We start from the raw sequence: 16,466 nt of genomic DNA, 5'->3' as shown, positions 1-16,466 counted from the left end.
CAGATTAGTTTCCTCAGAAACTTTTGCTATGGGCAAAACTCTTTTAATAAAATTAGGAGCATGTTAAAATCAGCAATGGAAAGATCCATTGTGCAGATCCTTGAATCCCAAAGGAAACTGCTTCAGGCTTCATTGATAATCCTTTTCCTAATATTTCTACACAGCAATTTCTATATTAGTCGTGCTATTCATGTCCCTTGCTTTCTGTAGAATTTCTGTAGGATTCTTTAGGATTTTTGTGTGACAAAGATATTTGGCATTGAAAATATGCCTACTATTGAGATTTAAGAACTTCCTTACTAAAATCAGACAATGTAGTAGTTCTGTGATCAGAGACTATGCTTGGGAAGAAATAAAGTAATAGATTTTACTGAGCCATGAGAAAATAGATTAAGGGACAGAAAGAAGAGGAAGTGAATTTTTCAATAAAGCAGCAATTCAAAAGTCAAGATTTTTATTGTTTCTTTACTTTCAGGGGGAGATGCTTTTTTTTCGAGTTTATAGTTGTAATTGTTCAAATTATTTCAGATGAAAAATGACACGAAGTTCAGCAATAATACTGCAGTCAGCAGGAAAATACCTAATTTTTTCATAATTTCAATAAACTCAAAACTAAAAAGTTGTTTCTTTCACCTTCTGATCTTTAGGTCGTTTCTTGAAAATCAAAAAAGAACATTTTGAAAGAAGGTAGTCAAAATGTAAAATGTCTTTTATTACCAGATACTATGTGTAACAGATATTCTGACCTTTATGCCTGTATTTTACCTAATCCTTGACCCCTATCTCCTTCCCTAAATTTCACCTCAGGATGAGGCTGAGGGATGGTGTTGAGTGGTATATTACACACACCATTGGTTTTTTTTTAAGTTAAAGTTAATGGTTAGTTTTCTAAGTTGCACATTTTTAGGTGGTCATGTATCCTATGGAGATACAAGTCCATTCCTTCATTTTGGCCTGGATTTTGAATTATTATGATGCTAGTGACAAAATACTGTGTTCCAAGGACTGCTTTGGGGGCAATATCTTAAACCAAAACCCTGGCCTGCCACAGTAACTAGTATGTGCTTCTATTGTAACAATTATAAAATAGCACTTTAATTGTCTTTTCCCCTAGCAAACATCAAGTGCCTAATTACCAGATTCTTGTCTCTTCATATTTTGAGTCTGTATGTTTTCACCTACTGCTGGGTCACATAGTAAATGCTTGATAAATATTTTTATGGAAGGATGAAGGGAGGGAAAGAGAAAAAAGGAAGGAAGGAAGAGATAAAGGGAGGAAACAAGGAAAAAAGGAAAGAGAAAGAAGAAGTCCACTTAAAACAGGAAGTGTAAAGATTGAACGAGTGAATTTCAAATATCCTATCACTTAAACTTCTAAGCATAAATTTAAACATTTTTAAATGTTTTAATTTGAAATGCAAAATTGGTTTAAGAGAAATTTTAAATATATTTACAATACTAAAATATTATTGCAAATAATTTCATGTCCTCTCATTCCAAAATGATACTTATGATACATTATCCCAGGGCTCATAAAGTGTGGTCTCTGGACCAGCAATATCAGCACCATGTGGGCACTCGTTGGAAATACAAATTATCCTGTCCCACCCTAGAATCAGAATCAGAAACTATGAGGGTGGGGTCATCCTTTCCTACTTTAACAAATCATACAGTTATTCTAATGCTCCCCAAAATTTGGGAACCAATGCATAACACAATTCTTCAAAATTGGTACTACTGTGGATGAAGAGGCACCATTCAAATTCAAGTATTTTTACATTAGAAAAAAAGGATTGAACTATCACATTAAAAAGTACACATTTTCTTCAGTATAAAATCCCCACTACAAAATTTTAGAACATACAGAAATTTAGTGAGAAGAGATGGAGGAAAAACCTACAACTTTTCACTTGGTGTAGTCCTAAACTCTTTGGCGTTCTCTTGTTATAGACCCTTTCCCTCACCTAAATTTTGAATTAAGGTGCAATGCCTATGTTTGTTTTGTAGAGTCCGTAAATTCTGTTCGTAGCAGCTTTCCACAGATTCTTCTCTAAGACAACAGGGAGGCCAGTATATGGTAAATAGTAAGAGCACACAGACTCTGAAATCAGGCCAACCAATTTTATTCCAATCAGTAACTAAAGTCAGAATGCTTTTTCTCATCTTTGAGCCTGGTGTGTTTTCTGTACACCCAAATCCAACCAGGACTAAAACGGAGATAACATTTATAAAGCATCTGTCAAATCCCCGGCGTCACTGGGACTTTCGTGGACGGACAAGCTACAGCAGGGTTGGCTCAGAAGTGAGCATTAGGGCAGCTGATTCTGCAAACGAGCCTTCCGCTTTTGACCCTCACAGACCAGCCAAGGCCACCGGAGGTGATTCCGCGGGCCTCCCGCCCTTGCACTGGCCCTTTAAGAATCTCCTGCTCTCACCCCGGCGAGAGGCGGAACCGGAAGGCGTGGGGGACGCCCCGGTCCCCAGCATGGCGGCCGCCTGGCCCTCCGGGCTGGCTTCTCCGGAGACCGTGTCCGCCCAACTCTTGGGTATCCTGTGGTTCGTGTCATTCACCACAGGACCTTGGGGAGCTGCTGCCACCGCCGCCGCCGGGGGCGACGAGACGCTTAAGTGCGAGGACCTCAAAGTGGGACAATATCCTCTGTGAGGGGCCTCCTTATAGGGGCGAGGTAGACTGGGTCGCGAGTGGGTCGCGGCCCTCAGTGCGGGTTAGGGTTGTACTGGAGGGAGTGGCGACCTGTGCCTCTGAGGAGCGAGGGGCCCTGGGAAGTGAAAAGAGAGATGTGGGCATCGGAGTGACAGAGGCCATCCTGTGTGATTTCCCTGGGATTTTACTGCTTATTGGCGCTTCCCCGTATAATACACTAATTCTTTACAGGTGGGCTTACTTGCTCAATAAACACATAAATCCTGACATATGCCTGGCCCTCTTCTAGTCACCAGTAATAAAAAGATTGACAGGCTTTACCCTGGAAGTTTGCCTATTTGGGCGGGGAGACAAGTAGTTAACGTTATAACCCTTGTATGTTGCCCACTTATTATTAACATATATAACATATCATCCTCAAACTCTGAGGTGCCAGACTGCCAAGGGGCAAATTCCTGTGTAATGTGGGCAAATTATTTAAACTGTTTTCTCAGTAAAAATATGGATAATGGTACCAACTGAAAGGCCTTTGGTGATAAATTAGTGCATGTAGATCACTTAGGACAATGTTTGGCACATAGGGAGTATTTGCATTAGCCATTTATTTACAGATGAGAAAACAGGCTGAATGGGGATCTGTAACTGTAATAACTCTGATAAAGAAGAACAATATGAAATGAGATTTAACATTCACATTAAAATAGCTACTTTTATATAAAAATAGCTTTATACAAAATTGTACAACAGAAAAATTAATAACAGAAGCGAGAGATAATATGAAAGAATTCCATGAGAGAAAATCCTAAAATATAGCAAATTCTATTCTATAGTGTTTTTATGTGAGTTGGGGAGTCAGCCATTATTTGATTTTTACAGAGTAGCTTTAATTTGCTGAATACTGTTTTGCTTAGAATTTGAGATCACTGACCCAGTAAGTTGAGTCTGTTTCTTGGGAAAATGTCAGGGTGCTTCTCAAGAAAATAATTGGATAGTATGAAGAATTGTGTTTTTTGAACTCTAGAGAGAAGTGGCTGAGCATATAGGACTGTAAGGTGATAACTGGAAAATGTCTGTTACTACTGGCAAGAAAATAAAAGTTACCAGTAGTGATTTAGAAACTTTAAACAGGAGTCAGGCTCTGTATCTCCAGAGACATCTCCTGAATATCTTACTTACCCCATTTTAGTGTCAATAAAATAAACAGAAAAGCCCTCAAGGGTTTTGAACGTAGGTTAGAGGATAATTATATTTTTCCAAAGCTCGAAATCCTGCTGGGGAGACCGGGTAGACCCATCTAAAACAACCACCTTCCCTGCAGTCTGATGGAAAGTGCCCTAGGCTGGGAATCAGGAAACTTGATTTTACCACCAGTCACTTAAATGGCTTTGGATAAGCCATTCAAACTCCGAGCCTCAAGTTGTGCTTCTGTAATGGGGAATAATAGTATCTACCACACAGGGTTTTCTGTGTTACATGAAATTATATATACTGCAGTGCTTAAGGCTATGTAAATTAGTTCAAGCAAATCTCTTTTTTTTTTCATTTTCTCTTGGGCCCAAACCCTGGCTGATGTTCTTTAAGGATGGCCTCCTCTGCTTGTGCTTTTAATGTGTAGTAAGTTAATATACTGTCGTTAATAAATGTTCAGATATTATTTAGTGAGACTAAAAGCATATTTGTTCTTGTTAACTTGGACAAACAGCCTCTCTTTACATGTGAATATAAACATGAGTATATAATATATTAAAGATAAGACAATAATGTATTGTATTGTCATGTAGTTCGTTTCCTTAACTTTTCTTACATACATTTGTAAAGATCCAAAAATAAATGATGCTACACAGGAACCAGTTAACTGTACAAACTACACAGCTTATGGTAAGACTTCCAGAAACATGTCTTTAAAAATAATGTTTAAAACATATCATAGATGAATGTTTTAATCAATGTTTGTTCACTAAAATAATTAATAAATGTGTTTTTTTCTTGAGTTAGTACGTTATTCAGTTTCCAGAGCAATTTAAAATTGGAGAACTGGCTAGGAGTTGTTAATATTTAATTTAAAAAATAATTTTGTTCTCTTAATTATATATACCAGGAAATGTTATATTTTCTGTAATTTTCTTTTAAACTTTTGAAATCAGTTTATAAGTCTTGATGCCTTTTATTTACCAAGCTATGTTATAAAGAAATTCTTCTTTAGTTAGATTTTTAATTACTTAAAAAGAACTTGAAACTGTTGGTTCAATAAGGTACAGTGAAGAACTTTATCGTCCATATTATGCACTTGTAAAATATTTGTGTACATCCTAAGTATGAAAACAGTTTGGTACCAATTTTAAGCATGCATCAGTATTTTCTCAGACATTTTGATAATGGATAAGACTCTCAGTCTGATGATTTTGGGGAGCCTGTATTCTGAAATATATGGAATGCCAAATAAAAATTAATAAATTTTGTTTTGTCTTTTATTCTAAAGGGGTATATTTTGGAAGGGAGGCAGATAGATATATGTTAAAGCTATTTGGTGTTCTTATTTGGCGTGGTTCAGGTGGCAATTGCATAGTATTTTGAGAAAAGAGCACTTTTTAAATATTTACTGATTGTTTTTTTGTATTAGGAAATAAGCTGATAGTTGTTCCCTTTATAAGTAAAAGCTATCAAACAGATTATGTTAATTAGATTAAAGGAATAATTTTTGTTGTAGCAAATAACTTTAGTTTTCAAAAGTATGCTCACATATAAAAGCAGATCTTTTATCTTTCTGTTTTTCTGTTTTGGCATGTGTTAGCCTATTTCTAATCAGCAGACATATTTGAAAGAAAGTTGTGTTAAATTTATAATTAACATTTTGCTGTATTCTGAAGTAGTGAAATTTTACCATATAAATAGTAATAGGTTATATATATACAGTATGTATAATAATAAATATTGCTTAATATGTATGCACGTTTAATTTAGATGTGGTAAACAATGGAACTTTTCAAAGAATCTTAATATATAAGTATACTCTGATTTGCTTGTTTTATGGTTCAGCCTTTTAAATTATGCTTTTCGAACACAGAATAGAATTACACATTTAAAGAAGGATCAGCTTTCAAATATTAAACCATTTATGTGAAAGATATTGGATATCTGTGAATACTATTGTGAGTCAGGTATCTAAATTTAAACTAGGAAGCAGACAGCTATTTCAAAAAAGCATATTCTAGCCTGCAGGGTTCTATGCAGGTATAAGGATTTTGAAGGAAATACTACTAAAAAAAAACAGCTTCTGCTCAAAGAGAGCTCTGCCTCCAGATAGGTGTCTTTTTTGTATAAAATAGGTTTGAATCCACTTAAGCAATTATTGATAAATAAGATTATAAACATATACAAATGATCAGACTGCTAGAAAGTATAAAGAACTTGGATGGCCTGCCAGGTAAGTACTCATAGGTGACAGAAGTAGAGAGCCACAGAAAAATAAAATGAAGGCTTTCTATATAAGAGAATGATAGGATTATTAATTTGGAAAGAATAAGCAAAGTGCTTTACAGTCTGAGAGGATATGCAAAAGTTGTAGATTAATAAATAAATGACTTTAAATCATCATGATTTTATAAAGAAAATAAAGTTTCTGAGACAGATAAGAGTCACAGGGCTTCTGCATATGGATGTACAATTTGAACATGACACAAAGGTGTCTAGCTGAGAGCTTGGTTAGATTCTACCTAATTGTTCTTTTTAAAGCACAAAAAGCCAGTGGAGTGGCCATAGTGAATCAATCCTAAATCCTGAACAGATAGACTTCAAATAACCCTTGAAACATGCTTTTTTGTTCCCAAGGTAGAAGTGATTAACTTTTTTTGATCCCAAGGTAGAAGAAAAATATTAGAGTTGTGAAAAGTGAGTTAAATGATATCTTTCATTCTTCTAGCTAATATTTTTCTGTGAGTATATGAAGGACTACTGCAGAATCTTCAAAGTTTAATTTTCTTAAAGTATATTTCTTGGATAGGTACAAATATGAGGATGTTTTATAAAGAGAGGAGTTTGGCGTAGAGAGAAGAAATTGGAACCAAAGGCAAAGGAAATTCAACTATGACTGTAAATTGGCATGACTTTAAAATGGTTCCCAGTTAGCCCAGTGCCCATTAGCAAGCATGTTTATTTATTGAAAAATTATTTGTAATATAGGATTTAATAATTAAATTGATTAAAATAAATGGGTAAAAAATAATTATGCTTGATAATGAAAATTAACTTATAAAATATTATTATTGAGAACTTATTACAGGCCAGGCTTCAGCTAGGTGGTATACATGATATCTAAGAGAAGACATAATCTCTGCACTTGAGTGTTCTCTATAAATCACATAGACATATATAAGCAGGGGTTTTCAATTTTCTTATCAGAGAAAAAAGTATTTAGACTCTATCTCCAGAAAATTTTGCTCTGGGATTTGGTGGAAGTTCTTTTTTATTTTCTTAAGTTTTTATTGAATTATATTTACATAGAAGTACACATAAGTATAACTCAAATAAATTTTCATAAACTGGACACAGCTGTTGCATGCTTCCAAAACTGTCAAGAAATATTCTTCAATCTAGAATAACTGGTGAATGCTTCCAAATCAGAACCCCACCCCATCCCGTGCTCCCTTATAGTCACTTCCCGGCCTTAGTGATAACCGATATCTTAACTTCCAGCACCATAAATTAGTTATGCAAAGAGTGTGCTTTTTTTAGTTAAGTATAGTTGATATACAATCTTATATTAGTTTCAAGTATACAACACAGTGGTTCACCAGTTACCCACATTGTTAAATTTTCACCCCCACTAGTGCAGTTACTATCTGTCAACAAGAAAGATGTTACAGAATCACTGGCTATATTCTGTATGTTGTACTACCATCCTGATCAACAACTTATATTATGATTGATAATTTTTGTGCCCCTTTATTCCCTCCTCCACCCCAGCCATCCATCCCAACCCCTCCTGGATGGTAACCACCAATCACTTGTCAGTGTCAATGAGTCTACTGCTTTTGTTCATCTTGCTTTGTTTTGCTAAGTGAAATTATACGGTATTTGTCTTTCTCCCTCTAGCTTATTTCCCTTAGAATAATACCCTCTAGGTCCCTCCATGTTGTCACAAATGTCAGAATTTCTTTCTTTTTTTATGGCAGAATAATATTCCAGTGTACATATGTACCACTTCTTAATCCATTCATTTATTGATGGACAATTTGGTTGCTTCCATTTTTTGGCTGTTGTAAATAACGTGACAGTAAACATAGGGGTCCATATATATTTTCAAATCAGGGATTTTGTTTTCTTTGGGTAAGTTCCTAGAAGTGGAAACACTGGGTCTTATGGTATTTCTATTTTTAGTTTTTTTGGGAACCTATATACTGCTTTTGACAGTGGCTGCACCAATTTACATTCCCACCAACAATCTAGGAGTATTCACACTTCACATCCTCAGCAGCACATGTTATTTCTTGTCTTTTGGATAGTGGCCATTCTGACTGATGTGAGGTGGTATATTGTGGTTTTGATTTGCATTTCCCTGATAATTAGCAATGTGGAGCATCTTTTCACGTGTCTGTTGGCCATCTGTATTTCTTTGGAGAAATGTCTGTTCAGGTTCTCCACCCAGGTTTTAACTGGGTTATTTGTTTTTGTGGTGTTGAGTCATATGAGTTCTTTGTATATTTGGATGTTAGTCCCTTATCAGATAAATTGTTCACAAATATAGACTTCCATTACTGTAGGTTGCCTTTTTGTTCTGGTGATGGTGCCCTTTGCTGTACAGAAGCTTTTTAGTTTGATGTAGTCCCATTTTCTATTTTGTTTCCCTTGCCCAAGGAGATGTGTCCAGGAAAAAACTGCTCATGCTTATATGTTCAAGAGAATTTTGCTAATGTTTTCTTCTAAGAGTTTCATGGTTTCATGTCTTATGCTTAGGTCTTTAATCCATTTAGAGTTTACTTTTATGTATGGACGTAATCCAGTTTCATTCTCTTGCATGTAACTGTCCAGTTTTCCCAACACCAGTAATTAAAGAGACTCTATTTTTCCCATTGTGTATTCATGGCTCCTTTATCATATATTAATGACCATATATGCGTGGGTTTATTTCTAGGCTCTCTGTTCTGTTCCACTGATCTATGGGTCTGTTCTTTTGCCAGTACCATACTGTTTTGATACATATAGCTTGAAGTCGGGCAGCATAATACCCTGAGCTTTGTTCTTTCTCAGGATTGCTTTGGCTGTTTGTAGGATTCTTTGCTCTAGTTCATTGAAAAATGCCAGTGGTATTTTGATAGGGATTTCATTGAGTCTGTAATTGCTTTGGGTAGGATGTCCATTTTGATAATATTAATTCTTCCTATCCATGAGCATGGGATAGTTTTCAATTTATTTTTCCATTATATTTTCCAATTCTCCCTCAATTATTCCATTAATTTCTCTTGTGAGTGTCTTATAGTTTTCAAGAGTACAGGTCTTTCACCTCCTTGGTTAGGTTTATTCCTAGGTATTTTATTATTCTTGATGCAATTGTAAATTGAATTGTTTTCCTGATTTCTCTTTCTGATAGTTTATTGTTAGTAGGTAGGAATGCAACAGATTTCTGCATATTAACTTTGTATCCTGCAACTTTGATGAATCAAGTTATTAGTTCTAATGGTTTTTTGGTGGAATGTCTAGGGTTTTCTATGTATAGTATTATATCATCTGCAAATAGTGATAGTTTTACTTCTTCCTTACTAATTTGGATGTGTTTTATCTCTTTGTCTTGTCTGATTGCTGTGGCTAGGACTCCCAATACTATGTTGAATAAAAGTGATGAGAGTGGACATCCTTGTCTTGTTCCTGATCTTATAGGAAAAGCTTTCAGCTTTTCACCATTGAGTAGTATGTTAACTGTGGGTTTGTTGTATATGGCCTTTATTAATTGAAATACATTCCTCTTATATCCATTTTGTTGAGAGTTTTATCATGAATGGATGTTGAATTTTGTCAAATGCTTTTACAGCATCTATTGAGATGATCATATGGTTTTTATCCATTTTTTAAACTTTCTATTTAGAGATCATTTCAAGCTTACAGAAAAATTGCAAGAATGGAGTAGTTCGAAGAATACCCACACACCGTTAACCCATTTTTACCAGCTGTGAAACATTATCCTTTTTGCTCTATCATTGTGCATTCATGCATGCTCACTATCCCCCTGAATTTGTGTATATATTTTTTGCCTCCAAATAATGGTTTTTTTCTAAGAATAGAGATATTCTCCTAACAATCAGTTCAGTTGTACATGTCAGTAAATTTAATATTAATATAAATACTTTACTTTCCAAAATCTTATTTAATCAAATTACCCAAATATTGCCTTTGTTACATTTTCTTCCAGTATAGGGTCCTATGATCAGGTGTTGCCTTTAGTTTTCTTCATATGAGCATTTCATAGCTTTATTTGTCTTTAATACATTGACATGTTTGAACATTACAGTCCCCTTTAATAGAATGTTCCTAATATGGGATTGTCTGATATTTCCTTATGACTAGATTTAGGTCATACATTCCAGACTGAAAAATTATATAAGTGATTATTTGTCCTCAGCATCTCACACTGCCATGATATCCACCTGCTTCTCATTGGTGATGTTGATTGTTAAATGTGGATCACTCAGATTTTTTCATTTTCAAAATATAGTCAGTATTTTTTAACTTTGCATCTAATAACCAATCTTTGGAGAGACACATTAAGACCATGCAAAAATCCTATTCTTTATCCAAATTTTCTCCTATACCTGTGCCATCTAAATCCTAGACATTGTCCAGTGCCAAACTTTTGCAGGAAAACTGCAAATAGAATAGTTTTCAGGCTTGTAGCATGTTATATAATTTTGTCTACTAGTTAATGTTTATTAATAACTGGCTTTCTTAATCTCATACTGATTTTTTTTGCTTGTTTATAAAACCAGTATAAATAATGAATTATCATGGTATAATGGAAAGAGTATTGATTAACATTAATGAGTGTTGGTCTGGGACTTGTAGAATATTACCTACTCTTTGGCTTTGGTCAACTCATTTAACTTCTTAGAAACTCAGTTTTCCTATTTCTAAAAGGAAAAAAGGGAACATGTTACTAGTTCTACCAGTTTTTTATTAAGTAACAATTTTAGTTAGCAGTTTTTTATTAATAAGGATCAAATGAAATCATAAAGTACATAGAAATGAATAAACTGTAGAACTGAAGCTTCTTTTGAATCAATTTCATTTCACAAAATATTTCATTAATTTTACAGTGACTCACAATGTTTATATTCATTCCTGTTGTCAGGTTCATTTTCTTAGTCTTCTCAATGTTGAAGTTCCCTAATTTCCTACAGTGGGGAACCTAACACTTGTTGAACACTTTCTCTAGCCAAACACTATATAATAATATGTATATAATGATTTTAATATAATAATCTTTAATATGTATATAATTTCAAGGGTATTTTCTCCATTTTACAGATTTACAAGTTTCAGTGAGGTTTTATAATTTGCCCAAAGGAACACACTAATGAATTTGACAAAGTTTACATTTAAACCCAAATTTTTCCAGTTCTAAAGTCCTCCTCTTTGCAGTTCTCTATCAATTCGAACAAATCTGATCAGTGTTTCTCTTACTGTTTTCTCATGTTATCTGCATGCTTGAAGCAGCAGCTCATCCTTCCTCACTAAAGTACATAATTTTCATCCCTTGAAATAGTTTATCCTTCCATTAAACTTCTCTTAGATTAATTGTAGCAATATGGTTTCCACTTTGCTCTGGTACCTCTTTCCACTATTTGTATCTTAACTGTGGTTCTAGGCGTGGAGTGTGTTTGACATTTTTCTCTCTTTCATTTGTCTCACTACCGAATACATATTGATTCTTACAGCAGAAATGATGAAAATGCCATTGAAAATTAAAATTGTCAAAATATGGGTGTTTGAACTATTAATAGTATCTAATTGAAAAATAAGTATAATAAAAGGTATTAAACATTAAAAAAATTTTTTTAATAACTCATCTTATAAATGATCTTCTGAAATTTTGCACAAAAACCTGTCATCTCAAAAAACAATCCATTTCTATTAGGCAAGGTGTATTGAACAATAACTCCCTGGAATCAATTACAGTGTTTTGTACTGTACCTCTCTAAGATCTGATTTTAGATAATCTGCAGGGGGATTGAAAGCTGTGAGACAAGGAAGTGACAACTTTAAACTGACCAAATATAAGGTAATATATTTAGAGAAAAATTATCCAAAATTAGTAATAAATTCTGGTTTTTTGGTACAGTTCTCCAATCTAGAAATTACTGCTTTGTGGATGTGGAAAAATTTAAAGGTGCTTTTTTTGAGGCAAAATACTCTAACTTTTTTTTTTTTTTTTAATTATTATTTTTTATTGAAGGGTAGTTGACACACAGTATTACATTACATGAGTTTCAAGTGTACAACACAGTTGTAGAACATTTATATACATAATTCTAGGTTCCAGCTATCACCCTACCAGGCTGTTACAATATCTTGACTATATTCCTTATGCTATACATTACATCCCGGTTACTAATTTATTTTACCATTGGAAGTCTGTCCTTTTTTTTTTTTTTTTTTTTTTTTGTGAGGGCATCTCTCATATTTATTGATCAAATGGTTGTTAACGACAATAAAATTCTGTATAGGGGAGTCAATGCTCAATGCACAATCATTAATCCACCCCAAGCCTAATTTTTGTCAGTCTCCAATCTTCTGAGGCATAACAAACAAGTTTTTACATGTAGAACAAATTCTTACATAATGAATAAGTTACATAGTGAACAGTACAAGGGCAGTCATCACAGAAACTTTCGGTTTTGCTCATGCATTATGAACTCTAAACAGTCAGTTCAAATATGAATACTCATTTGGTTTTTATACTTGATTTATATGTGGATACCACATTTCTCTCTTTATTATTATTATTTTTAATAAAATGCTGAAGTGGTAGGTAGATACAAGATAAAGGTAGAAAACATAGTTTAGTGTTGTAAGAGAGCACATGTAGATGATCAGGTGTGTGCCTGTAGACTATGTGTTAATCCAAGCTAGACCAGGGCAATAAAACATCCACGTATGCAGAACATTTCTCTCAGAACGGGGGGGTGAGGTTCTAAGCCTCACCTCTGTTGATCCCCAATTTCTCACCTGATGGCCCCCCTGCGACTGTGCCTGTCTTAGGTTGTTCCTCCCTTGAGGAATCTTACCCGTCTCTGGCTAACCAGTCATCTTCCGGGGCCATACAGGGAAATGTGAAGTTGGTAAGTGAGAGAGAAGCCTTATTGTTTGAAAAAGTTAGCTTTTTACTTCTTTGCATATTTATGCCCTGTGGCTTCTATGCCCAGCATTTGTCTTGAGGTATCTTTACCACTTGGAAGAATTATGATACTCGGTAAATTTGATATGAGGCACGAATTCTATTTAAGGGTTGTAATTAGGAAGGAAGAAGAAAAGCTATAGAAGTAGCAGGCGGAAGAAAACATGGGAAGATTGATTATTTCTTTGACATATCTTCTTGTAGAGTAACTTCAGCATGTACAGGTTTTAAGCTACTACTTAGATTGCACACACACATTAACATAATAGGAGTATAGTTACATAACCAAAGCATACCTGTAATTACCAGCCATCTGCAGTGAAACCAAGAAAACCAGTTAGGCACCTTAGGCATTTGTGAAAACTTATCTATGATATGGTGGATATTGTCCAACTGAACTTGAACAGTCTGAGAGAAATCAGACAAATTAAAACAACCCATTCCTGGGGACTGTTCACATGCCATATGTTCTTTTAACAGTAAATAGTTTGTAGTTGTAAGACTTTGGAGCGCTACAATTTGCACTTCTCCAAATTCTTGGTTGAGTTCCAACAGTATAGATCCAGTCCAATTTTGTTGTTTTACTGTATGCACAGGCCAGCTTAGATATCTCCTTCCTCATTCCCATGGCAAGTCCAGGAACTGGTGGGATGAGTGCATCTACAGCTGTAGCAGTGCGTGGATCTTTGTTGGGGTTTTTTGATGATCATCTTCTGGCATGAGTCTTCCAGAGAGTGCAGATGTTGGAAGTTCTTTTTCATATCGTATCTTAGTTCATTTTCGGGGTAGCCCAATTAGGCTTTGATCCTCTGTATAAACACAAACAGACCCTTTGCCTACACTTTTATATGCCCTTTATACCCTTGTGTAGAACTCGTTGGAGGTTACCACACAGAAACTGCCCTTTTTTTTTTTTTTTTTCCTATCACTAATCTACACTTACATGACGAATATTATGTTTACTAGGCTCTCCCCTATAAACCCCTTTACAGTCACTGTCCATCAGCATAGCAAAATGTTGTAGAATCACTACTTGCCTTCTCTGTGTTGTACAGCCCTCCCTTTTCTCCTACCCCCCCATGCATGTTAATCTTAATATCCCCCTACTTCTCCCCCCCTTATCCCTCCCTACCCACCCATCCTCCCCAGTCCCTTTCCCTTTGGTACCTGTTAGTCCATTGTTGAGTTCTGTGATTCTGGTGCTGTTTTGTTCCTTCAGTTTTTCCTTTGTTCTTATATTCCACAGATAAGTGAAATCATTTGGTATTTCTCTGTAGGGGCCGGCCTACGGCCGAGGCTGAGTCCCACTATAGCTGAACACTGCCCTTCCACACTGGCTGACCAACGCCCTAAGATGGCGCCCGCTTCCTGGGCACCACCCTTCCTGGTTTGGTGGAAATTCTTAACATCCATTATGCTGTTACTTGAAACAGATTTTCATCAAAGATACCTGTTGTCTGTTACCTCATGATAAAACTGTCCCAAAGGTAGGTTGGCCTAATATCTTCTGAGTGAGAAACTTAGGGCACAGCTGATCTGAAGCACTGTGTGACCACTCCTGTTACTGTCAGTCATACTTGGCAGTTAATATGTGATTACTCACCTGTAGTTTATTACTTTACTTATTATTCTTTTACTGATGAAAATCTGTTTCAAGTAACAGCATAATGGATGTTAAGAATTTCCACCAAACCAGGAAGGGTGGTGCCCAGGAAGCGGGCGCCATCTTAGGGCGTTGGTCAGCCAGTGTGGAAGGGCAGTGTTCAGCCATAGTGGGACTCAGCCTCGGCCGTAGGCCGGCCCCTACATTTCTCTTTCTCCGCTTGGCTTGTTTCACTGAGCATAATACCCTCCAGCTCCATCCATGTTGCTGCAAATGATTGGATTTGCCCTTTTCTTATGGCTGAGTAGTATTCCATTGTGTATATGTACCACATCTTCTTTATCCATTCATCTATCGATGGACATTTAGGTTGCTTCCAATTCTTGGCTATTGTAAATAGTGCTGCAATAAACATAGGGGTGCATCTGTCTTTCTCAAACTTGATTGCTGCGTTCTTAGGGTAAATTCCTAGGAGTGGAATTCCTGGGTCAAATGGTAAGTCTGTTTTGAGCATTTTGATGTACCTCCATACTGCTTTCCACAATGGTTGAACTAACTTACATTCCCACCAGCAGTGTAGGAGGGTTCCCCTTTCTCCACAGCCTCGCCAACATTTGTTGTTGTCTGTCTTTTGGATGGCAGCCATCCTTACTGGTGTGAGGTGATACCTCATTGTAGTTTTAATTTGCATTTCTCTGATAATTAGCGATGTGGAGCATCTTTTCATGTGTCTGTTGGCCATCTGTATTTCTTTTTTGGAGAACTGTCTCTTCAGTTCCTCTGCCCATTTTTTAATTGGATTATTTGTTTTTTGTTTGTTGAGGCGTGAGAGCTCCTTATATATTCTGGACGTCAAGCCTTTATCGGATGTGTCATTTTCAAATATATTCTCCCATACTGTAGGGATCCTTCTTGTTCTATTGATGGTGTCTTTTGCTGTACAGAAGCTTTTCAGCTTAATATAGTCCCACTTACTCATTTTTGCTGTTGTTTTCCTTGCCCGGGGAGATATGTTCAAGAAGAGGTCACTCATGTTTATGTCTAAGAGGTTTGTGCCTATGTTTTCTTCCAAGAGTTTAATGGTTTCATGGCTTACATTCAGGTCTTTGATCCATTTTGAGTTTACTTTTGTATATGGGGTTAGACAATGGTCCAGTTTCATTCTCCTACATGTAGCTGTCCAGTTTTGCCAGCACCACCTGTTGAAGAGACTGTCATTTTGCCATTGTATGTCCATGGCTCCTTTATCAAATATTAATTGACCATATATGTCTGGGTTAATGTCTGGATTCTCTAGTCTGTTCCATTGGTCTGTGGCTCTGCTCTTGTGCCAGTACCAAATTGTCTTGATTACTATGGCTTTATAGTAGAGCTTGAAGTTGGGGAGTGAGATCCCCCCTACTTTATTCTTCTTTCTCAGGATTGCTTTGGCTATTCGGGGTCTTTGGTGTTTCCATATGAATTTTTGAATTATTTGTTCCAGTTCATTGAAGAATGTTGCTGGTAGTTTCATAGGGATTGCATCAAATCTGTATATTGCTTTGGGCAGGATGGCCATTTTAACGATATTAATTCTTCCTAGCCACGAGCATGGGATGAGTTTCCATCTGTTAGTGTCCCCTTTAATTTCTCTTAAGAGTGACTTGTAGTTTTCAGAGTATAAGTCTTTCACTTCTTTGGTTAGGTTTATTCCTAGGTATTTTATTTTTTTGGATGCAATTGTGAATGGAGTTGTTTTCCTGATTTCTCTTTCTGTTGGTTCATTGTTAGTATATAGGAAAGCCACAGATTTCTGTGTGTTGATTTTGTATCCT

General features: G+C 35.8%; 1 protein-coding gene across 3 annotated transcripts in view; it reads left to right on the top strand.

Moving 5' to 3' along the window:
• Positions 1-2,453: 2,453 nt before the first annotated feature.
• TM2D1 (TM2 domain containing 1) overlaps positions 2,454-16,466 on the top strand; it is a 130,705-nt gene continuing 116,692 nt past the window's right edge. For all 3 annotated transcript variants that reach the window (XM_057500265.1, XM_057500263.1, XM_057500264.1), the window contains exons 1-2: positions 2,454-2,656; positions 4,474-4,543. In XM_057500265.1, coding sequence (XP_057356248.1) covers positions 2,486-2,656; positions 4,474-4,543 — 241 coding nt within the window. In that variant the 5' untranslated portion in view covers positions 2,454-2,485. The remainder of the gene's footprint in view (positions 2,657-4,473; positions 4,544-16,466) is intronic.

This window comes from Manis pentadactyla, chromosome 4, assembly GCF_030020395.1.
Source record: "Manis pentadactyla isolate mManPen7 chromosome 4, mManPen7.hap1, whole genome shotgun sequence".
NCBI lineage: Eukaryota > Metazoa > Chordata > Mammalia > Pholidota > Manidae > Manis > Manis pentadactyla.
This window is presented reverse-complemented; position numbering and strand designations above follow the sequence as displayed.